The 25,906-nt window shown below is 44.6% G+C and overlaps 1 protein-coding gene across 3 annotated transcripts in view; it reads right to left on the reverse strand.

Moving 5' to 3' along the window:
* Positions 1-25,906, reverse strand: part of IKBKB (inhibitor of nuclear factor kappa B kinase subunit beta) — a 92,645-nt gene that overhangs the window by 49,588 nt on the left and 17,151 nt on the right. For all 3 annotated transcript variants that reach the window (XM_078603560.1, XM_078603562.1, XM_078603559.1), the window contains exons 3-13: positions 22,019-22,113; positions 18,365-18,485; positions 17,375-17,444; positions 15,095-15,183; positions 13,759-13,848; positions 11,055-11,179; positions 9,962-10,069; positions 8,923-9,058; positions 6,146-6,334; positions 3,597-3,699; positions 1,640-1,763 (exon numbers count right to left, since the gene is read on the reverse strand). In XM_078603560.1, the coding sequence (XP_078459686.1) occupies positions 1,640-1,763; positions 3,597-3,699; positions 6,146-6,334; positions 8,923-9,058; positions 9,962-10,069; positions 11,055-11,179; positions 13,759-13,848; positions 15,095-15,183; positions 17,375-17,444; positions 18,365-18,485; positions 22,019-22,113 (1,250 nt within the window). The remainder of the gene's footprint in view (positions 1-1,639; positions 1,764-3,596; positions 3,700-6,145; positions 6,335-8,922; positions 9,059-9,961; positions 10,070-11,054; positions 11,180-13,758; positions 13,849-15,094; positions 15,184-17,374; positions 17,445-18,364; positions 18,486-22,018; positions 22,114-25,906) is intronic.

The following is a 25,906-nucleotide window of genomic DNA, read 5'->3' on the forward strand; positions in this document are numbered from 1 at the left end:
CGAGAGAAAGAAAGTGATGAGATAAAGTGATGAGAGATAAAGTGATGAGAGGTAAAGTTATGAGGTAAAGTGATGAGCGATAAAGTGATGCAAGAAAGTTATGAGATAAAGCGATGAAATAATGTCCATGTATTTAATAGTTTATTTACATATTTAAGGCCATTTATTTAAAATATTTTAATGGTTTTCGAATAAGGAGCGAATCCCACCCAGTGATTGCTGTGAAACTCTCCATTGCGGCCTGTCACAGGCTCAAGCGTGGCATGTCAGCAATGGCCCAGTGAGACTTCAGCATTTTTAGGGCAATATAGTTATTATACAGGACATTGTCGGTAAACTAATCAAAGTGAAATAACAAGTACATTTGTATGTGCATGCATGCATGGCAGCCGTCGCAGTATAATGGTATATCTTCTTGGTTCTTTCGGTAAAGTCACGTAGAAGGGAAATAATAAAATAATAAAAATAAAACATAATAAAATACGTGACTTTACCGAAAGAACCAAGAAGATGAATCCCTGCAGTCACGAAAGCTTTAAATCGAAATTTATAATGGTATACTTTGGGAAAATAAAGCAATCTTAGTGAATTATCTCATCAGCTTCAGTGTATTCCCTTGCAGACAACAATTAAAGTCCATTAGCCATAACGGTGGTTTCAAGAGTGTGTAATTTCAAGATCAAATTAAAAAATAATTATTTGTTATTTTAAAGCAATGTTCTGCGCTGTGAATTCCCATGAGATGCACACAGTAAGAGCAATCAAGCACCTGCTTGGCCTCGTCGTTAACGTTCACGAATGGGCTCATATAGTTTAACTGCAATTGAAACATCATTTTAAATGGAAATTACCAAAGCGAACTTTCATTATTATTTTTCTGCACGTTTACCCAGGAAAGACTCAATGAGTCTCAAGACACTTTTATAAGGAGGGTCCTACCAGGTTTTTGCAGTCGAGGGTGATGTTATTGCTGTGTGTAATCCCGATTGCGTTAATTTGCAGGTAATTATTCAGCAATGGGATGTCCGGCCAATACCAGTTCAATTTGGCAATGGGGAGGAAACCAGAGAATCCGGAGAAACCCATGTAGAACAGAGGGGGGGACACACAAACTCCGCACAGAAAGGTGCCCGAGGAGGGAGTTGAACCCAGGCACTTCTTGCTAATGAACTGCAAGTGTTAACAACTGCGCCACCGCCCTGCCGCCCTGAACAGAAACCTTAGGAAGTGTCACAACGTAGAAGATTAGGAATATTGTCTTCAAGTCTCACCATCAATATTTTACAAGTCTTAAATCACATCCACAATTCATTCAAAACAAAATCTCAAATTACGTGCAAGTAAAATGGTGCGGGGAACGGTTACAGTGGTTAACCCGGTGAACCGCGTTCAAATCCCATGCAGGGAGCGGTTGCACAATGGTTAACCTGGCAACCCGAGTTCAATTCCCGTGCATGGCCTGTAACAGTGGTGAAATTTTTTACCGGTCCCGTCCCTCCCCGAGGTCGACTCAGCCATAAATGCGTATCTGGTGTGGTGTGCAAACATTCGCCAAGAGAACTTGCTCTCAGTCTTTCGAGACTAAACTAGGGGCGTAATGCTTTGCGTGTCCAGTTGGGGCAGCGGATAGTTTACGTACATGGCGGCCCTCTGTCCCTGCTGCAGGCGGCCCAGGTGCTCCTTCATGCTGCGCACGTAGTGGTAGGCCTGGCCAAATGCCCTGCGCTGCTGCATGTACGACAGCAGCGTCTTCGACTCGGACACTGGCGGAGAGGGAGTGCCAGATAGAGACACGCACTCAGACGCTACAAACCTGTCGATGAGGGAGGTGCTTGCAAGCGAATGCACACGCCGAGTGTTTTCAATTGAGATAATTTAATTTGGCCTCCAAATATCATCGGAAGGAAGACCGTTCCAGATGGCCGCAGAAGTGCATCTGAAGGCGTGCGATGCAGTGACCGTCTTTGGTCGATGCCTATAGAGCTGGGATAAAGCCGATTAATTAATAAAATAATTAAACTAATACTTCTTGTGGTCGATTCCTTACGGCCCCTTTAAAATGGCCACCTCTTTAAATAAAATTAACGTTAACCGCTTGCACGTTCCGAGATTCAGCGGTGAATGGGACACCCCCACCCTGCGACTGTCAGGCATCTCGGAACGGGAAAGGGTAAAGTGCAAAATTCGCATTCAATAAATTTTTGTCCTGTCATCAGTGAGCAGGCAAAGACCATCAACTCACTAAGACAGTTGGCCAGTTTAATCATGGGGCCACTGAAACCCACATTAATCCCCATGACTTCTGTGGTGCCGGTTTAGTGCCCCCTACCCATGAGCCACCCAGCCACATTCAAAATGCCAGTTTTTGTCAAATGTATCTTGGTAACCAAAAGAATGGCAGCGTGCAAATGGGAAATGTACCCCCAGATGCACAAGTGATACAATACAAATGTAGTTAAATGTTCTGATGCCTCTATACATTCACATTTGTGTTCTTAACTGACATTCACAGGGCTTGTGTATTTCACACGAGTTGTGTTTATGTATGCATGTTGAACTTATTTCACACCCTACGTAGCCTAGCATGATAATTGAAGTTGCGGCGAAGAACAAACTAAAACAGAAAAATCAGTTCTAAAGAAATGAGCTTTCAATCTAGAATTAAAAGTGCAAAGCTCCAGTGGCTTCCTAATATCAGAAGGAAGAGCATTCCAGACGGCCGCAGAAGCGCATCTGAAAGCGCGCGATGCAGTGACCGTCTTTGTTCGATGGTTAGCCAATTACCTCTGCGAGGATGACCAGAGTTCGCGTGATGGTTTATGCTTTTTGACACGATCAGCAAGGTATTGTGGTTCATCACAGACCTCATGGGTTCACCAGACACTCAAGCACAGCTGATAACATCTGCTCGGTACTTTGTTTTTACAATCTATCAAGCAAAAGGGTCGACATAAGGCAGCAGTGTTGTTTAATTAACTTCTTCAACCAATGTAAAATAATTCGAAGGTTTTATTACAGACGCAAAAGCCAGTATTTATCAACCCCTGCTTATCCAAATATAAATGGTGTGCATCACAGCTGCAAGACACCAAAGCAAGTAAATTAAATAAAGCAAAAGAGGTATTTTTAAAAGCATGAGTAAAACAAAATGAGAAGATATGCAACCTGTAACCTGGCTCCAAATGTCTCGATTCTAATTGCTAATTTTCTGGAGAGAAAATAAAATCATTACCCTGCAAATGTAGAAATGTTGCCAATAAGGATAAAATTGATTTGGCAAATATAGGAACACACAAATGTAGACTGAAGCCAAGGTGTTAATTGATCGCCGAGATTCAATCAACGGAAGACGAAGTATGTCCAATTATTCACAACGGACATTTCTGAGAAGTATTGGCTTCAAATGGGAGGGTAAATGCAGCTCAGGAGCTTTTTTTCCCCCTCGCAGATTGCAACGCAGAACTTCTAATCGAGAGCCGAGTACGCCAAGCGACGTGCCACCCACTCAATCAGGCATGATGGTAGCCCTTTTACTCACGGTGCCTTATGCAGATATAAACATGGCCGACGAAGTAGACGACGATGCTGGTACTTACCGATGTAGCTAACGAGGTCAGGTATTTTGGGAACCCTCAACTGAACTCCGTATTCCTCCCTGCTCTTGTCGAACAGGTAGACCAGCGACATGTTCCAGCAACCCTGCACATGTTGGATGTATTACAGTCATCATTGCCCATAGAATAAACTCTCCAACACACCGGTGTGCTGAACTATTTACGAATTGGCACGTTCTATTTACGAGCTGGCGGGTTTAACGGCACATTTATATTTACGCAATCTAACCCAAAAAACCTCTATTATGGATAATATTGGCCACGAAAGCCCACGTGTTAAACAGTCCTCATTGTCATCGTCATCACTCTTCCCCGCGGGATACTGTGCGATCTATAAACATTTTCACAATTCAGCACAATGGATGTTATCTCTGATAATCCGCCACGAAGCCACGAAGACAAATGATGTTTAACGGGATAACGTGCCGTTGTTTGCCTGCTGGGCCGGGTGGCAAGCAGACTTCCACCCTCTGCTGTTCAGAAAAAGGAAGTGGCGGCATTACCGTAATAATTTGTTTCGCCTGCCGCGTGCGTTGACAGCGATTTGACTTTGTAGGAATGACATTGTTGTTGTAACTTTCTGACCCGCCCCCCCTACTAGACATCTCTGAAAAATATCTTCATAGCCCATCGGATTTCTCCAGGCTAAATAAAGACTCTGATCCTGATTCTGACGTGCACAAGGTGAAACTCAAATACATAAGACACTGCGCCACACACTCCCGACGGGTAACACTTTTGGGAAGTTCGAGTCATGAGATTCGGGGTGATGATGGACGACGGTCAAGAATATTGACGGAGTGACAGCCAAGGCATGGGACGTATTCAGGAGAGAACACCCATCGATGAGACGGAGCGATTCAATTTCGGTTCGTGTGCAGGCCTGAGGTGGATTACTGCACCGCAAGACAGTAAGAGGTGGTGGTGGCTTGGGGAGGCCTTCATCCAGCAGTGGATTGCCTATGGCCAGTGATGATGACTACTTTTATTCACAAGCAAATACTTGTAGGTGCATAAAGAAGCTCCCACTGGTTCGCACACAGCAAGACCCAAACACACACACACAAATAAACAACAACAACCGCCATTCGCCACTAAGTGGCGGTGACGTCACCACGACGCTTGTGCCAGGCCATGTGCACAGACATCCACCGCCAATTGTGTACACACACACACTAACAAAAGTAGACATATACCGCATTGGATTTTAGATTCTCCGCACAGCATACCACAACATAAGAATGGTAGTGCACAACTCGTGTTTCCTTTGTTCATTTTTTTTATGTAAATGTTTATAATTTGTTTGCGTGTAAGTTATTCATGATAACGTTTCTTGGAATATATCAAGTAAATGTACGTGCGTCGAAAACCCACCTCCACCCAACACAGGCAATGAGTAAGGTTTGTCTGTTTACGTTTGCACGGTTGCCCCGTGTAGTGTATTGATATGCTCCTTTATTTAGATGGTTCAATCGACGAATCCAAGATTCATGAAGCACCATATTCTGAAGCTTGGATGGCAATGAGAACATTTTACTGAACGTAAGAACTGAAGAGAAAATCATTGTTTTTAGTCCGTTATTGAAAGCACCGCTGAGTAGACTTCAGTTGCCAGAGACTGTTCCAGACACCGGGGCTGCTTGCCAAAGCCGAGTAGATTTCACGCAGAGCAGCAGCAGGTCCATAGCAGACGAGCGTAGTGACAGTACAATATTGGCCGATGGCACTGCTCAGGCAGGTTGGTTGACCTGTCGTCTTTGCTATAAAAGAAAGCACTGAGACCTTGCACTGCACTCTCTTATGCACCGATAACCAGTCCAGGGACTTCACAAAAGTCCAAGAGCACACGAGAAAGGCTCCGGCGAGGAGGGCGTTTTGGCGACGCTGGAGACGTTTGCCGAGGCCTTCACCGACTCCGTACAACAAAGAGTTGGAATTGTCCAGGCGTGTGGCACAGACTACACGTGATGCCATTTCTGATGTGATGTAGAGCTCGGGTGTGGTGAGTGCGTGACTAGATTAACTCGCTCATTTGTGATTTATTATTTGATATTATTTGTTTTTAACAATTACTAATGCCAATCGTTCCTGTCTCTTAATGTGCACCTTTTCCCAAATGTTATAGCATTGGATTCAATTATCAGTAACATTATTCATCCAACAATTTTGTCTCGGTCAGAGTAAAGCGCGGACATGTTGTGAATTCTACTCGAGCATTGTATGCAAATTGTACCTCACTTAAAATATTTCACGCAAACGTGTTTTAGTTTTCGATGCAAATTGAACCGTAAAAGCCAAAATGCCTCACCTATTTTGATGACATTACAGTCAGCACAAAACTCTTTCACCGTTCTTTTTTGCAAAAGCGCTTGCGTCATGAAAACTTAAGAATGGGGAATTTCCGCCAGGTGATGCGCGGTTTGAGAATAGCCATGAACACAACACAACACTCATTTCAGCACGGAGGACACTTTGCTTGCCCACACGCCGGAGCGACCGCGTGAGCGAGCGCCCACGCGTGGAATCCGTACCTCGGGCAGGCACTGGTCCACGGGCTTGCGAGGGTCCAGCATGATGCCCGTCTCAAACAGCAGCTCCTGGTCGGCCACGGGGATGGTGGTGGATGCCATCACTTGCTCCTGCAGGTGCTGCAGGGACTCATCGGGCCGTACCGTGTACGCCAGCACCTCCCCCGTCACCATGTTGAGGATGTGCACCGTCTGCACGGAAATAACCAGCGGACTCGTTCACAACCCCGCCACAGGGTGGTGCTCGTGTTACGCGTGCGCGGTTCACCTGAAGCGGTTTATGCAAAGTGCCTCCCGAGTTCTTGGGCGAACATTGCGTCTGATTCGCGATATGAAGTGTTTTATTACTATTATTATTGGACGGTGAGAACAAATCGAACAACTATATTTGCCCGGTGTTTTTTTTCTTTTTTCCCCAGAGTCGTTGGTAACCAGGGGTCCTGAGTGCAGAAAAATTGCGTGAATCTAAGCAGGAGGCGATTTGCGTCACGCTACAACAAAAACTTCGCAGCCTTTTCTCAGACACGCCTCTCCAGCCAATCGGCTGCTGTGGGGATTTTGGCATCAAGTTCCACGGATGCTACTTGTGCTGCAGCAGCAAGAGCAGCAGCGGCAGCTCCATTTCTCCTCTTCTCAGGGAGAAGAGTGAAGTCCGCGTGCAAAAAGTTGGATGAGCGGTGGAGGGGGAGTGGAGGTGTAGCGGTTAGCGCGCTGCGCTACGAACCCTGCGACCAGAGTTCAATTCCCGCTCACGGCCAAAAGCCAGTGATGATTATCTAAACCGGTCCTTGGCCTCCCCTAGGTCCACTAAAGCCTCAAGTGAGTAGCTGGTGCAATGTGTAAACATCACCACTGGGGAGACAAAGGCGGCCGGGCGTGGTGCTGGCCACCCACCCCCCTCGTGTGTCACAGTACCGGCCTTCACAGGTGCTGCTCGCAAACAGCACTTGCTCCAAGAGTATGTTAAGGCTATACGGGGGATCTTTGTCTTTGTTTTGCTACGATGTGGGTGGCGACGTCCACCTCCGTGAAGTGAACCCAGCAGCGTTTAGTGGCAGCGGTCGAGGCCACAGGATAGAGGGGAGCGCGTGGCACAGGTAAGCACAGCAAATGTTGTTAATATTTGAGTTATTTATTATATCGTGATAAATAATGTTAACCGTGTTAGAAAGGTTATCAAAGTTGATGTAGTATAAGGCAATGTTGGTAATATTGTAATTTCTTATGTTGTTATAAATAATGTTAACCAGCAAGAGTAACCACTTTTTGGGTTTAGTTTGTTGTCCTTCCCCCGCACCTCCGTTTAGCACGGTTGGCTACGTACGGTGTTAAAAAAATCATGTAAACCTTGTTATAAAAGCCATCAAACTTGATATCGTAGAATTAAATATTGTTCATGTTATAACATTTTATTATGTGGTTATAAATGTTAACCATGTTAGAAAGGCTATTAAAGTTGATGGAATATAATGCAATGTAATGTTACAATAGTTTATTATGTGATTATAAATAATGTTAACTATGTGAGAAAGTTTATCAAAGTTGATACATTAGAGTGCAATATTAAGGTTATAATGGTTTATTATATAGTTATTGTTATGCTTAGCATGTTAGAAAGGTTATCAAAGATGATGATGATATAGTCGAATTTAATGTTTTTAATGTTATGCACTTATTATATCCTGATATATTATGTTAGCAACAACCACAAACAACCACAACCATACACCACAACAAACGCTCAACCACAACCATAAACCACTCAAACAACCACAATCATACATCACAATATATACACACACACACACAAATACAACCACACAAACACAACTACAAACACACAGCAACATCAACAACCGCACAGACACACACAAGCATCCGCTCAAACATGAAAGACATGGACATCTCTCCTTCCACACGGTCACGGTGTCAGAGAGTAATGGTGGACTCACAGCTGCCTGCTATCGTTCGAGCATTCTTGCGAAAATGTACGCATAAATCAAGTGGGGAATCTGAAAAATGAAATTCGCAGCCTACGCAAGTCTTAAAATTGCGTAAGCAGTTTGGGTACTCGGGCCCCCATGATGCTAAATGTGAGAACGTCGCAAATACTGCGCACCTGCTGCTAAGCAGCAATGAACACGCAGTGCAGCCTGCAAACGTTGGACACTGGCATCCCTGCAGCCCCAAGGGGAAGGGTCACGCCCACACGAACACGTCTAACTTCTGGGAATCTACTGTGGATCTACCATACCATTACCGACTGTATTTACTGTCATCATCCTCCACATGTTTACAGCCCTTTCGTCAATGGGATGTTCACCGTGCCCGTGGGAGTTGTTGGGGTTATTTATTATTTGACCGTACACAAACCACATTAGTAAGTGCGGACTGGTGGAGATGGGGAGCATAGACACACGAAAGCACAGAGGTACAATACAACAATGGATGTTGCACTCAACTGCCCACCACACACAGTCGAGCAGCCTGTAATCACCTGTTTGTACATGGTGGTGGTGACGAATCCAAGTACTACCCAGGTTCAACCCTGCTTAGCTTCCGAGGTCTGAAGAGAACGGGCGAACTCAGGTCATCCTCTACATCCTCAAGTTAAAAACTATGTAGCTAACCATGCTGATCGCACCTCCGATTACCACGGTTGGTTAGGTACGGTGCGAACGAAGTTCAACATATATATACACACATAACAATGATGGATGCCGCTAGGCCGATGGGAAAAGGAAACCGGGCAGGCGAGGGCGCGTTGCAATGTGTCGTGCCTTGCTCGTGAGGATGGTGTCGAGGATGAGGAAGCACGTGGGCCGTCCCGTGCCTTCATCCACAGGGCCGCCCCTCTGCCGAGCGTTCCAGAAGAGCATGAGCTGCAGCCAGTGCTCCAGCTGCACCGCCAACACACTGGGCCAGGCCAAGCACGAAGCACAACCACGTCAACGCGCGGCGGAGAGAGATCACCGCAGGCTCGTTAATCGTAGTCACCTTTCATTAGTCGCTGTGACTCGAACATCAACTCTGGACCACAACCCTTCAACTTGGCCTGTACAGCAGGAATGCATTCATAGAATGATGACTTAAATCAGGTTATGAATAGATGTCCATTTCCAGACATTAAAGTCGAAGTCCAAAACCGAGAAAGCAAACATTGTTCTAAGGGTTGTAATGTGTGGAAATACACCTCTGGTAGCCTAAGTAACGACTGCTATAATCATCCAAGAGTAATGTGATTGATGTATCTAGCAATATATAACAGAAAATTTAAGAGGAACACAAGTGTATAAATCCCAACCGAAACACAACAGCAAATAGAAGCTGGCGTTTGTGTTAAGGTACATGCAGAAGATGTAGGGAGATGGGAAATATTCAGCAACTTGGGTTGTTCAGAATACAACGAGGCAGAAAAGCATCGCAGGTGTAATCTGCGTGAGAAGATTGCAGTGGGGTAAGACACGTGTACAGAACGGAGGAGGGAAAGGTGGCCGAGTTGGGCTGTAGTGCCACCCAGAGGCTGGCGACCACCTACACAGCTGGTTAAGTTTAAGAGCAGACCGTATTGGTCAGGTGTCGACCGTGCAACGGTTGCAAAATACGACAGGAGGATAAAAGTGATGGCGGGGCGATGTGTCATCGATGGTATTAGCCTCGGTAACCTATCGATCTTGAAGCTGTAATGCTAACCATATTCCCTTGTTTTCACATTATTCTTGTCTCGATCCTTAAAACCCCCGTTTCCCCGAATGCTTTAGTGTCCGTGAGCAACTGCGGTTGGAAAGGGGGGGCTGGCATGATACTATATTCACGTACGAGTTAAGGTTGTGGGGCGCTGGGATGTGGCTGGAGAACTTGATATCTCGGTTCATCTCCTCCACAGCCACAATGTCGTGGGGGCCTTTCCGTATCACGATGCTGTGCCTTAAGCACAAGAGAACAGACGTGCGTACACATATTAAGCAAAGTCACGCAAACAATAACAACAAGGCTCCTCACAGTCTTGCGATGACGCGGCAAAAAGAGCCGCTTTGGATCTGTGCTTTTATCGCCACTGACAAAAAAATCTTCCCAGAAAACCTTGCCGGATCGTTGGTACCGACGTGTGACTGAGCACCGACTGTAAAGCACGGTGCATGGAGGGTCGCGGCAGCGCCATGCACAAGAGTCCGTCTGGATCTCCCCGCTGCCAACGCCAAGCAAACCGCACCGAGTGACGAAGCACGTGCAAAAAATAAACTCACTACGCAGGGGAAATGGTAGTGCAGCCTGCTAACAACCACGCAACTATATATATAGCCGGGCGGCGGTGGCACACGCCTGTAATCCAGCACTGTGGAGGCAGCGAGGGTTGGTGGATTGGACAAATACTGTGAATCTCCCTTCCCATGGGCTTCAAGGAGGAGCCACACCCCTGGCTCGCTGGTAGGCAGTACAGCAGAAATGTGGACTCCACCTGTTCCGTCTGTATAAGATGCAGTGTTGTTCCCTTGCACATATGGGTTTTCTCCGGGTGCTCGTGTTGCCTTCCACATGTGAACACTCATTTATTGGCTAAAAACATCTTAATATGTAGAGGACTGCAGAGCATGGTCACAATCGTTGGCGTCGGCTCACCGTCTGGCTACCTTCTCTATTGTCTGTGGTGCCTCGTGCCTCTGTGTTGGTCTCTTTGAGAGTGAGCGGAGCACTGTGCCCCTTATGAGCTGAACTTTTTAATATTTATTATTGTATACAACCACAGATGTATTCAAATGAAAGTTATAAAAATCCATCATACAACTCATGAATTTTTTTTAATCCGATTAAAGCCCCAGTGCTGCTGCACGGCAGACACAATAGAAGCTGGAGGGGGGGGGGGGGAAGGATTTCGCCGTGGTTCCGGGTGACGACGGAGTGCGGGTCCCACCACTGCACGGGCTGCATGTTGGGCAGGAAGGGGCGGAATCCGGTGATGCACTCAAACACGACGGTGCCAAAGCTCCAGTAGTCCACCGACACCGTGTACTTCTGCCCTTCGAACAGCTCGGGGGCCTGGATCACGCGTGCGAGAAACGCACGCCCACGCGCGCGTCCGCACACTGGTAAGAATGTGTCAGTGTTTTTATTTTCGCGACCAATATGATCCATAAGAGGGTTTTGTTTGGGTTAGATCGCTTAAATATATTAAATCCGCCACCACCCGACACGGCCAATTAGTAAGGTTCGTCACGTAAACAAAACATGCCAATTAGTTATTAATTGGCATTGGCTGCTGACATTTGGGCTACGCCCATTTCAAACCTTTAAAAGCAGTTGTCTTTAGAAGCTAACCCCCCTTTTCCTGAAGACGACCACTTGTGTTGCAATCGAAACGTCGATTTTTTTTTCTGTCTACGTGGCTTTACCGAAAAACCCATAGAATATGAATTCCTGCAGCCATGAAAGCTTTAAGTCAAGATTTAATTAGTTACTAGTTCAGCACACCGGTGTGTTGGAGAATAAACCCACAACATTTACAATTCGAGTACGATGTTTTGCCGGTAATTACAACCAGTTTCATCAGGCAATAGCCAGAATTGTGCATTAACGAACGAGCAAAAGGGATAATTCACCAACAGGCATCTCCACTTGTCCGTTATACAAATGCATCTCTCATAGTCAAGATAGCATCGATCAAGTTATGTAGGACTGATTTATACGTTAATTCGTAATGTAATTTCTGGTGACCAAATTCACTGAACATGATGAGGAACCTCATTTCAAATCTCAATACCCAAGCTGCCCAGGTTTGTCCTGTGATCTGTGCCAGCCAGCCACCTTTCATGATATATGACCACACATTTCCGAGCATATATCTGTGAACATTGGAACCAATATAAATGTACGTAAATCATTAACAAATCCCGGAACACATACAAATCTCTTCATGCGTACAAATACTTTTTGCAAGTGGACACACACAGAAAAGGCGGGGGGCGGGGTGGCAGAGTGTTTCATTGCACTGTGAACCGGGTTAAGTGCGACCAGAGTTAAATCATTCCTGACCACGGCCAACACGTTGTAATTACAGTATACATCGTGAAGTATGATGAAATAACTGCCCCATGACTGGCATGGTACGCGAAGGTCTTCAGCTAGCAGTGGATTGACAAAGGGATGTAAATTAGTATTGCTATTACAGCAGACGCTCTGTTATCCAGCATCCATGGGGAATGGAATGTGCCGGTTAATCAAACAAACCAGTAACACGAGAGATGCTGATGATGGTTCACCAAATTTTACAATCACGTAAAACGTTTCAAGAAGGAAGCTAAACCTACATTTTAATCTATGATATAAGAAATATCACACTCTTTTACAGAGGTACTCACACCACTCAGTTGTAGAACATTCTAAGTTGATTGTAGATAAGCAGTGTGGCAGTTTAGAGTATAGTGTACAGGAGTACAGTACTCTATGTATGGACTTCCGCTCGCACCACCACTCGGCAATGTCCTGAAGCTTTCGTAAGCAACAGGTCTCTGATAAGCGCAACGCAGGATGCCGGATGGCTGTGTGAATCTTTCCGGATGCTTGAAGGAAGATTGTATTGCCGTCGATGACAGATGCCGGTGAATAGAGCATTGCGGATGGTGAAGGGACGGAAAACAGAGCTTTTTCTGGATATAATTTACACACACACAGCATCATTATTGCAGGCAAGCTATGGTTTGCGTATGCCCTCACCAATTTACTAGAATGATGTTGCAATTAGTCTGTTGTATGGGTTCCCTTCACAGGATAAATGCTGACAATGTGCCAGTGTGACGCACTGGAGTACAACGTGGAGAGGCGATTAATGGTGGCGCAGTGTGGAAAGCGGAAATGTCATTCGTCTGCCTCAGCTGCACAAACACAATTTGCGTCATTATTATTATCATGGTTCAGTGTTAATACACACAATCAGATGTCTTGATTCATTCACCTTCATGGTGAATGTCATATAAAAGACCACACTGAGTCACTCTGGACTCTGAGGGCTCTCAGATTATTTCCAATGTGATACAGGTGTCACTAAAACTAATCGCATAAAATTAATCTCCATTAACAGGTGTAAAAAAACCCCAGAACTCCCATGATTTAAGCAGGAACACAGTAAACAGTATCATTACTCATAACAATCACTGTAAGCTCGTCAAAGACTTTATGCATAACAATTGCTTACATCGAACTGTTAAACCAATTCATTGTTCACAGCAATTGCTGAAATTAAAGTTATCCTCATGGCCCTACTGGGTCTTGGGTAGTTATGTTCTTTAGAAAATATTTTTTGTGTTTAGTTTGATGTCCTTGCCCCACACCTCCGATTAGCACAGTTGCCTGCGTTCGGTGCAAAAGACGTTCAACGTACATACACACATAGGTGCCCATTAACAGCGCTCGCCCTTACAGTCTGGGGGATCTTTATATTTTGTGCGTACTTACATGCAGGGCGGCCGGTCGCTGCAACAAAGGCGTGGAGGAGCTGCTGGCCATGGCGCTGGAGCACTTTGTTCAACGCACCCACACATACATGTTGACCAGTGCATCCTGGGTAAAGTGTCTGCCCTGATGCACCCGCGGAGGGGAGGGGGGGCGATGCCGGCGCTCACCAAGTACTGCAGAGTCCCCACGAATGAGGTGCACAAGCTGCCCTGGTCCAGCTCTTTGGCATAGCCCAGGTCGATAATCTTGTAGATGACCTGCGCAGGAAGACACGGAGATGTTACATTTCAGAGAATTAACTATGCAAACGAGCCCCCATTACTTTTCACGCAGGTAAGAACACACTGACATACAGTATGCGCCGAACTTTCCCAGGGAAACTTGTTTTTTATATTCCTGTAAACGATGGCAATGTGTTCAGGAGCTAAATGCCAATGTCGGGGTCTGCCGACCTCGATGAGGGCTTCAGTAGAGAGTTTGTGTGGTTTTCCTATTCCTCCATTGAAGGAGTAGAGTAGTTTACTGTGGTCCAGAGTTTGGGTTGCATCGCCACAATCGCACTCTGGCTTGTCTATAATTGTCCATTCATGAAGGACATGTGCATACCGACCTGTTGATGTTATTATACGGTTGTTAAGGGGAAACACTGTATAACCATGAAACACATTGCCTATGTAGTACTTGCTTGAAAGTGAATAACAGATGGATGGACAGAATGGCAGGCATAGTAACAGAGAGAACAACAACGCAAAATAACAAAATAAACAGCAGCACACATTATAATGCAATTACAAATTCAAGATGTAGATTGTCCCTAAGTGAAATACACACTTCACTTGATGGCCCTGAAATAACGATGGAAATTCCACCTTACAATGACGGTATACAGTCTCGCCATAGAACAAGCACTGGTGACTACCCACTGAGTGGTACCCATGTTTATCAACCCTCAGGGAAGATCGGCTGAATCGACACCCAAACAGGATTGGACCTCACAACCCTAAAATTGTGAACTGGCACTCTCCGACAAGTGACTCTCAGCTCTTACGGTGGCGAGATGTTAACTACCTCGCCTGGTATACAGGATGGTCGTGGGTTCGAAACCCGACCCTGACACCTGTATATTTGGAGTTTACATGTTCTCCTCGTGGTTGTGTGGATATTTTTACCAAATCCAGCATCGTGTGTTTTGTTTAGCTATGGGGGAGAACATACAAACTCCACACTGAAAGACTCCCAAGTCTGAAATAGAACTTGTGCCCTTCTTGCTGTGAGGTGCAGTAATACCACTGTACCACCCAGCTATCTAAAATTGTGTTTGTATGTAGAACTTATTTCGCACCATACGTTACCAACCATGTGAATCAGAGGTGTGGGAAACGATTGCAATTGCATACAATTGCGCAATGATTGCAACGACGACCGTGGCTGTCGTGTTGGTAGTGCACGACCGTGGCCGTAGTGTGGGTGGTGCACGACAGTGGCTGTGGTGAAAGCACCCACCCGGTCCTGCTGCTGCTGCAGCACGATATTCTCGGGCTTCAGGTCGCGGTGGATGATGCGGTTGGTGTGCAGATACTGCACTGCTTGGGCTGCGGGGCCAAAGAAGGGCAACACAAACAAAGTCACAAGGAGGCTGGATTCTACCCCAATATCCACTGCCTCTGACGGAGGTCAGATAAACAAACCACTACTGACTGCCACCGAGAACTAGAGGAATAAAGTCACCTCTAGGCCAGTGGTTGTTCTCAACCTCTTCTGGCTACTCTACACCACCCCCCTTGCCTGACCCAACATGGTTCAAGTTAACCACATGGATTTAAATGTTATTCTAGTAATTTCATATTGGCTGATTAATACATGATTACTCACCAACGACTCTCATGTACGTCATTATTTCAGTTATACATCACCTCACATACTCCCTGGGACATTGCCACGTGTCAACCCTGCAAACTGATTTTGTGGACTGCCATGCATTGAAAAAAATATGTAACGCAAATAACCTACGATTGGAACAATGCCAAACATACCACGTTACTGGTAAGTAATTCTACACATATGCGCTTAAATTAAGTATTGCCATTGTTGGTTGTGTGCATCTTTCACAAGTTGTATGTTACATTTTCACCATTCCAATTATCTGTAAAAAACACAGTTTTGCTAAACAAAATGCGTCATGCTTGTTTGTCTCATTCTTATTCACCAAGAGTAATCATAGACTAACAACCCTTAATGAACCGATGACAAAGAACGAATTCCACAACTTTTCTGATATCGCAATTTCAGACAACATCTGAATGAGGATAACAAAACGAATCAACACAGTTCCTCCCAAGGATGAACCACATTTGTCCAGTGTACACATTTTCACACATCAAACACACACATATATATCTCCTGCCTATGCGAGGTGCATTCTTTGACAGGTGTCGTGAATGCAAAGCACATATTCCATATCAGTTATTAGTCAGGGTGGGCAGACAATGAGGCACCTTTCCTGCAGGAAGAAACACGTACATCAAAAGTTCACAGCACCACCCACAGGCCAAACAGGTAGTATACGTAGAGTGGAACGATTCAAATCAGTTCACAAATGCTGTACTAACTACTATTAACTTTTTTTATTTTACCAAGTTAGGCCCACGGAGCTTATATAGCTCTTTTTTAGACGCGACCAGGCCGCAAATGATAGATCAAAGAAGTGGCTTATCATCATGTAGAAATTTATAACAGCCAAATACTCTAAACGCATATTGATTCTAAATGTGGAGGGAAAATCGGAGGACCCGGAGTAAAATCCACGCGACCATGGGGAGAGGGCCATGCAAACTCCAAATATACAGCAAGCATTGTCAGGCTCGGGTTTTAACCCACGACCTCCTGCATACCAGGTAAGGTAGTTAACATCTCATCACCACAAGCATGCAGGTGTGTATGTGCAAAGACAAAGATTTCCCGTATAGCCTTTAACAGATGTTTGGGGCAAGTGCTATAAGCAAGCACCTATGAAGGCCAGTATGGCACACGAGGGGGTGGGTGGCCAATACCCCTCGCCAACTTTGTCTTCCCAGTGCCGATGGCAACACACCACAGCAGGTACACATATTACGCTGAGTCGACCTAGGGGACGCCCAGAACCGGTTTCAAATATTCGGCACTGTTATTGGTCGTGAGCGGGATTCCAACTTGGTTCATAGCGCTGTGCACCCACTACTGCTTCCCATTGTGTGCAATGCATCCACACACAGGCAACGTGGGGATTCATGCAAACCGGTGGCAGGGTTCTTGTTCTTATTATCGTCACGAACACTCGGATAAACTCGCGTATGAGTGTGGGCTCCTCTGTATGGACAGTTCTGAAACAAGGATTGGACTTTTTAAAAGAAAACGCAACCCAAACAATAGCGTTTAATCCGTAGATACACAACTAAGCCGTTCATGTCAGCCTGTCCAACAGTGTATGAAGATTCCGTCTTCAAACACGTGTTGATGAAAAAATACCATATACTGTTGGCAGTGCATTTGCAATGTTTCTGCACTGATATCATGACAAACAGCACTTTATAAGCACGCATGACAGTGACTTTATCGGCGTTTTTTTTTCCTCTGTGAACAAAGCATCAAATGGCCCGATATGTATCGTACGTATCTATAAAATAAAATAAATGTATTGTCTTTGGTAGTCTTCTTTCAAAACAGGATCATTTGTACACTGGGAGTTTAAAAAATAAAAGTCTGAGGCCACATAAGACGACAAAATCAGTCCCGCTCATTACGTACAGATGTCGTAGATGACGGCCATGACGTCACATTCCCTCATCCCGCAGCAGTTCTCTGGCTTCAGCAGCACCTGCAGCAAACACCACCGCCATTCTGTCAGGCGCCGGATCTTTCAACGCAGACATTAAGTATCGGGTGGTGTGCCGGGTTTGCGCACTGTGTGTTTAGCTTATTGTCCTTCCGCACTGGATACATTGCAGTGGCTTCTGCAACGTGTAATGTCACACGTGTAATGTCACAGGTTTTTTTGATTGTTTAAACATGCTAATTAGGCTGTGGCATTCAGATTAAACAAGACGCGGATGCTGCTTGGAGGACACCCCACGCAGGCTGCAGGAAGAGAGTTCACTGCGCAGAGCGCAATTCACACTTCCGCTGCCCTTGTTCAATTCAACACGTAAGATGCATCTATTTTCGTGCGAGTATGGCTCACCGTTGCCCGTTTTCCTCGATGTGGCGGTGGTTTTCGTTTTTCTTACATGGACATGCTAATCTCTCACAATACAATGGCCACCTCCACAGCTTCGTCGTCGTGGAGGTAGCTGAGCTCTCCGATCTGACATTGACATGCAAATTTCATCTCTAGCCCCGCCCAGTTCGCTTATGACCCTTGGGCTACACCCATCTCAAACCTTTCTCACATCCTGCCTCAGCAGCTCTCCTGCTATATTTTTTCACCTGATGACGATTCCTTGTGTTGCGATCGAAACGTCGTGATATTTTTTTCTTATTTTTCTATTTACGTGGCTTTACCGAAAGACCAAAAGAATATTAATAACAATATGGTTCAAGTGTTATTTTTATCTTATCGCACCATTTGCATTTCATTTGTCGAGTCAATTACCCTGTTTATACCCAACTCTTGTAATGTTTTTTGCGTGCTGTGAAGCGCTAGGAGATGCGGTGGCATTTAGGCATTCTGTACATTGTCACCGAAAGCTGTTTGAACATGGAGCTGAACAAGGGGAGGGGAGAGAAGGGGCAGCGGACCTTGCGCAGGTCCCCGCCGGAGCAGTACTCCATGGCGAGCAGGGGCAGGTCCCTGGGACCCAGCGCCTTCTCCATCTCCTCGGGAACCTCGCGTGCCGACACCACGTTTGGGTGGTTCAGCCTGCAGACACACCACAAAGACAAAGATCAACCCACGTATAGTTTTAACAAGTACCGATGACGGCCGGCACAGCACACGAGGGGGTGGGTGGCCAGAACCACGCCCGGCCGCCTTAAGTCACCCGAGTGGCAATGTTTACGCATCGCACCAGGTACTCATCTTAGACTGAGTCGACCTATGGGAGGCTCAGGACCGGTTCGAATAATAGTCACTTGTGTGGATCCTGAATGGGAATCGAACACCACACAAATGCAGCAATGGCTCAGAACAACGGGCTGCACATGCAGTCAGAAGAATGCTTCCCTCCTGTGCAGCGCAATGCACGTGGCTGATGCTTGTTGCAAAGTCTGCTGACTAAACAAGTCGAGGCAAAGTGTCTCAATGCCCTAGCAAGTGCAAGATGGCGCTCATTTCCAACTGTGGCCCTGCAAGGAGTGGTGTGAATTTCACACTTCGATGGTAGGAGCCAGTATATCTATATGGGACAACCACTGCTGACTTGTGCAGAGTGCTACTCTTGTATCAACCAAAACCAGACGATGAGTTGAGTCATCTCCCGAGCAGGAATTAAACTTTCAATCGTGCGTGAGTCGGGTGCATGGACCACGGCACCACGTGCAGCAGAATCCCTCGGCCACAGATCCAGCAGACGAGGACCCTCCATTGTCAAGCACAGCTCGTTCCGCAAATACAACGGCACCACAGTAAATCGTGCTCAGCAAAGTGATCGAGCTAAACTGAGTCGAACGGCCGACCACGAGCGTGAGCTCAAGTGAGCCAAACATCCACCCACGAGTGTGAGCTAAAGTGAGCCGCACAGCCACCCACGAGTGTGAGCTAAAGTGAGCCGCACAGCCACCCACGAGTGTGAGCTAAACTGAGTCGAACGGCCGACCACGAGTGTGAGCTAAAGTGAGCTTAACATCCAACCACGAGCATGAGCTAAAGTGAGTCGCACATCCACCCACGAGTGTGAGCTCAAGTGAGCTGAAGAGCCAACCACGAGTGTGAGCTAAAGTGAGCCGCACAGCCACCCACGAGTGTGAGCTAAAGTGAGCTGAACATCCACCCACGAGTGTGAGCTCAAGTGAGCCGCACAGCCAGTCACGTTGTCGGGAGTGACAAACTGGATTTTCTTTAAGTGTCTCCAAAACAAACAAAAATTGTACCAGAGACACAGGATTACGCAACAGCTACTTGGGCTTCATCAGCGTTGTTATTTTGTTTTGTCCCCAAGCACAAAGTATCGACAGGAACCAGGTGAGCGAGTAGACCGGTAAACCTGGAATGTTACTTTTTTTCATAATTTGGTGACGTATCGGCAGTGGTGCACAATTCACAAAAAAACTCAGACTTATGAACTGTTTTAAAATTTTAAAAAATGTATACGTTAAATCAGTGACATTTCAGGTGATAACCACTCTTAATCACACAACCTGTCTGCAATGCATGGGGAGGAACTACATGACCCTAAACACAGACAGGCCTTGATGACAAACTGATAATAGTCATAACTACAACATCGGCAGCATTGCTCCTCTTTATTTTTATTCAAATACGGAGGCGATACTGTTTACATATGGAATATTGGTGCTTGAGTGAAGAAAAACGTTGTTGAAATAACTGACATGATTAGGACTCGGCGACATTTACCAGTGTGCTGACATTAGACGCACAGGAAGCTATGGCGACGGCTCTAATTGTGGTTGAATAAAACAGCAATTGACAGTGATGGTTGGTAAATATTTACTTTCAAACAAATTCATCGTCTTTTATGCAACTGTGGGAACCAACTCAGTTAAGACAACTCCCAATTATTATTTGTTTCTTTCGGTTAAGTCACGTCTAAAGATAAAATAATAAATTAAATTAAATAATAGAATACGACGTTTCGATTGCAACACAAGCAATCATCATCAGGTATAATGAAATAGCGACATAAAATCTAACCAGAAAACTATAGACAGACATATTAGCAGACAGATATCACCAAGATACATAGCGAGAGCAACACAGGTAACAGAGAGGGGTGATCGTCTCTGTGTGGTGGCCTTAAATAGACAGAGGGGGGGGCGGAGGCAGAGAGAGGGAGGAGGGTTAGAGAAAAAATTAGCATATCAATGAGTGGTCAACAGACGTGGTGCTGCGAATGCGATGGCACGGCAAGCAAGCCTGAAAATCAGGAGAAGGACACACTAAAATTAAATAACCTAGTAAAATATCGAAATGTAATGTAATACAACACAGAGGGTCGGTCAACACACAATTAACGCATAGCCTGGTTGATTACGTATTTCAAAGATTGCTAAGTTAGAATTTAAGTGTGAACAATCTAAAGAGAGGACACAGGCAGAGAAAACAAGTCGCCAGAGAGAGAGAAAAAAGATAAGCTTAAAACTTCCCCCCCCTCTGTCTATTTAAGGCCACCACACAGAGACGATCACCCCTCTCTGTTACCTGTGTTGCTCTCGCTATGTATCTTGGTGATATCTGTCTGCTAATATGTCTGTCTATAGTTTTCTGGTTAGATTTTATGTCGCTATTTCATTATACCTGATGATGATTGCTTGTGTTGCAATCGAAACGTCGTATTCTATTATTTAATTTAATTTATTATTTTATCTTTAGACGTGACTTAACCGAAAGAAACAAATAATAATTCCTGCAGTCACGAAAGTTCTAAAATTAAGATTACAACTCCCAATGTAGCTAACGTGCACGTAATCATTCACGGGTTGAAATATATTCTGAAGCACAGGACAGGCTCATTGAAATATGTCCGTAGGAATCAATTAGTCGTACTTGTTGTATGTGAATGATGCAAATAAGCCCTGGAGCCAGCGGAGGCTCCTCTGCATGCACCACATGATGGCTGAATCAAATCGCACCTCCGAATTGTGATGACTCATCGGCTTGTAACGCAGGCGAAAAATTACCACACATCTCAAGCCAAGTAACGAGGCCCTTTTTGTCAAGGCGACCCAGGTAAACAGGTTGAGGGGGGGGGGGAGTTATTATCGTTACGGTTCACTTGCACGTAATGCCCAAGTGGGGGACACAATGGGCATCTACGGTGGAAAACGTCACAAGGTCTTTACAATTCACTTCAACAGCGAACGTTGAACTTTGGAATTTCACAACAGCAATGACTACGCGGCTGTTCGCTGAGCAATGACGGCTGCATACTTTTGGCTGTAGATTTTTCTCCGGGTTCTCCGGTTTTTCCCTTCACATGGAGAAACACTCGTTGAAGAGTATTTGGCTGCTATAAAATTCCACGTGATGAGCCGCTTCGTTGAGCTATCAATTGTGGCCAGGACGCTTCTGAAAAAGAGCTATATAGGTTAGTGGGCCTTACCTGGTAAAATAAAAAAATTGCAGTATGGTGGTAAGAGCCCCTTTCGTTTGAAGCAACAAACATGCAACAGTGCAAACAGCAGTGTCATGCACACATAATTCTACCTGCGTTCTGTACATAGCAACAGCAACCCCGAGACTCCTCAATGCAGCCCTGAGTCAGTCAACAAACCCACCTCTTCATGATCTGAATCTCCAGAACCCATCGCTCCCGATTCCTGGGACTCAGTTCCATCCGACAGGTCTTGACAGCTCGCTGCTCTCCATTGTCCTACACTCACATGAAAAGGACACACACAAACATATATAGAACTCAATTAATGCCCTTAAGTAATCCTCAACAAAGCCAAAATACATTTGAATACCTTAAATCCCACAGTGATTCTTAAAACTCTTATATAGGAAGGACCTATTTGGTATTTGGGCCAATTCCTTGAAAATGCGCACAAGGACACTCAAAATATTTTACAGTAGGATTTGAAAACAATCTTACTGTACTACATCCTCATCAGACTGTCCTGTCGCAAAGGATTCTCTGCCCGACAAACTCGTGCACAAAAACCTTGAGTTTAAACCCTTCGAGAGCTTAAAATTAATTTGATGAACACAGCGTGGCGAGACAGCAATAAGCATTAGAGACGCTGTTAGCATGATTTTGCGTTTCTTAAATGACTATTTACATTAACATGTAGATATATACATATAAAGCAGATGGTGAACATTGGAATTTTTCCCTGAACTGATATACCCCCCTCTTGCTTTCTCAACCACAACACCATTTCCAAAAAAGGGTCTTTTTATTGGACCATAATAAGCACCATCACTTTACCCCACGAGTTATAGCATGCAAACTCGATACACGATGCATCTAACGCGTTTTAACAGTCAGTCTGGTTTGCGATGTCCCTTGGGCATGGAGCTTTTGTTATTCTCAAGTGTTTTTGTGGATATTTGACTCATTAAATATGGCCGATAAAAGGAAAAGCACAACGGCAAGTGATGTTTCTACCGTTTCTACTATCGATGGGAAAATAAAGTTCAATTTACGACGATGTTTCCAGGAAGCATTGTAGTAAAAGCGAAAACCGCCTGTACATACACATGTGTACTCACAAAAAAACCCGACATAAAAAAACCCCCAGAGCCTCACTCAATGTACTGGCTTGCAGTCTTGTTGTTTCTCGATTGCTTCACCACTGAAAAATGGCATGTTGAGGGTTTCGAGAGTGTGTGGGTGCCTCTTCTTCATTTGTACGACGGTGACATTTCAAACTAATCCTGAGACAACCGCGTAATCTGTCTCTTTGAGAAACACAATATGCACCCCTCGGTCCAACACCGTGCGATCACCTGAGCCCCACACACTCGGGCACCGAACCCATTGGCTCGTGCAGTGCGACCACGATGAACTCGCCGTTCTTTGCTTGGTGTGAGAAACATCGCTCGCATGTGGCACTGAGAATAGGCACGACAATCCATACATTTGAACTACATAATTATTGCTCACATAACCAAGACACTATTTCTTCCGTTGAACCTCATCTTGGCAGTACAATCAAATGCACAATTGGAGGGAAACACAAGGCAGCACAGGGTTATTTGTCCATACTTCACCACACCGGTCAGTGCAGGTTGATGAAGATGGGGGGGGGGGGGGAGTAACAGAATATATTTTGCCGCACTGCCCTCTGCCGTCCACAGAACCTATAGCACCTGTGATTGTGCTTGGTAGCCGCTCATCAGAGTACCACCCAGGCTCCTCAACCTTCCAAGGTCTGAAGGGATCAGGTGCATTCAGGCTTATTAGGTCAGAGGTGTCTGTGTGTTTAATTGTATTTATTTATATCAGCCCCTGGCCCAGATTTATGGAACAGAAAGGTACCTTAAGAAAAGAGAGCCACTCTACGAGTGCCTTCACGTAGTCATACAAACAATGCAATATATTTAGGTTGCCCAGAAAAAATATATCACAAAGCATTTTCACTTCCTGCCATGAAAGGTTTGTAGGGCGTTGTAAAAATAGCTGGCTCTGCCCACGCAACAAGACCTTATTCCTGGAAATATGCAGTTGATGTCACGAATTTGCAGACATAAACATTTTTTACGGAATTGCTTATGAAAAGGTCCTCATAATGAAGGGGTGTGGAAGTCTTCACATTATATGTACAGTGCTGGCTTTTTAGACCATATTTATTAAATTCTGTCTTTTTTACATCTCGTCACAGTGGCGAGATATTAAATTACCTCGGCTGGTTTGATCCCGACCCTGATGCCTGTATATTTGGGGTTTGCATGCTCTCCCCGTGGTCGCGTGAATTTTTCTCCGGGTCCTCCAGTTTTTCCCTCCACATTTAGAAACATGCGTTAAGACTATGTGGCTGTCATAAATGTCCACGTGATATTTGTGGCCAAGTCGCTTCGGTAAAAGACCTAAATAGCTCAGTGGGTCTTACCTGGTAAAATAAAATAAAAATAGTAATAGTTTAATTAACATTAAAACTGCCATTCCAACTGCCACTCAACATACGCATCATCATTTGTGTGTATCAAGAGTGGCAGGATGGTAAGGGATTTTTTTTATTTCTAATTACGGTATAATATTTTATCATGAGGCATGGTACGGTAAGTACGATATTTTTTGTACCAACTCAGATGATCAAACTAATTTAGAAGCTGATCCTCTGATAATAAATCATTATACTCTCGTCTTTAAAGGCAGTTACAATAATTTAACACATCAGCTATCAAAAATTTAAATAAGCAGGCAAGATTCCTTTCTCAAAATTCCACTTACAACCATTGAAATTGGATAAACATTTTCAGAATTTTGTTTAATCAATATATCGAAATGCGAATTTGGATTAAAATCTTTTTTGTCAATTCAAACAAAAAAATCTAACATTTTAACAGACGTTTTGGGGTTTAAAAAAGGATCTTCCTACAATAGATAAATAAGGCGCGCTTGTCATCTATACCTTATTTTCTAAGATTTTTTCTCTTAGGTACGATGTAAGGTACTAAATTACGGCATTCAATTTTACGGTACAAATTTTTTTTTCAAATGTACAGTACGACATTTTTCTCCAAGGCACGGTATGAAACAGGGGTATTTTTTTCTGAGGAAAAAAACTAAAATACCGCGTACCATAACGTGCTGCCACCCTTGATATGTGTAGCTCCACACACATACACGAGACTCGCGACCATTTGGATGACTCGTGCATCACGTATATTGTAACCGTACACAAGTATGGGGCCCCACATACTTTTCCAGCAATTCTTTATATATGTGTGGTAAAGCGATTTCACTCAGGCCAAAGTGTATCTCTGCACTAGTGATTAACAGGTGGTTTGCTCATCTTTCAATGGTGGCTCTGAACCAGTGGTGGAAAGTCCATGAGTATATATATGGCTTGGGCGAATGCAAAGCATATTCTTGAAGAAAAAACCTACAACACTGCAATGTGATTATTTTTTATTTGCCACTTGGAGAAGGGGAATTCCGCTTTCTATTTCTATAGTATTTCACAGATTGCGTTCTTGTGGACAGCATTGTTAGCATTTTATTTTCTCAAGCAGCAAACTTAAAATGTCAATGCACATACAAAGGCATGACTGGATGATTTTTGGAAACATTACAGAACTTGATCAAATATTGACACCGCAAGCCAGGTCTGTGGGTGAAAAAGGCTTCAGATTTATCTGAAGAGAAGTGAGAAAATGCGTGATCCTAAATCAATATTAAATGTTTGCCAACTAGACACCCTTCATCCTCAGCTTCAATTAATATTTTCAAGAAGAAATGTATATTCTATCTCCAATAATATCGGGGGGGGGGAATGTTGTGGAATTGTATTGCCGACAGCAGTCCTATGTTATCGTGTCAGGAAGAGGCTCTGTAAGACCCAATAAAGACTGCAACAGCTCACTCTTACCGGCACCAGAAAGTTTTCAGACGTCACGACTGAAGATTTCATAGACTCTCGTACGGTTATAAACGTCACCGCTTTAAAACATTTGGATAGAATTGTGCGAATTAAAAAGCAATAATAAGTACGTAATGT

Source organism: Lampetra planeri, chromosome 20, assembly GCF_965212315.1.
Source record: "Lampetra planeri chromosome 20, kcLamPlan1.2.h2, whole genome shotgun sequence".
Taxonomy (NCBI): domain Eukaryota; kingdom Metazoa; phylum Chordata; class Hyperoartia; order Petromyzontiformes; family Petromyzontidae; genus Lampetra; species Lampetra planeri.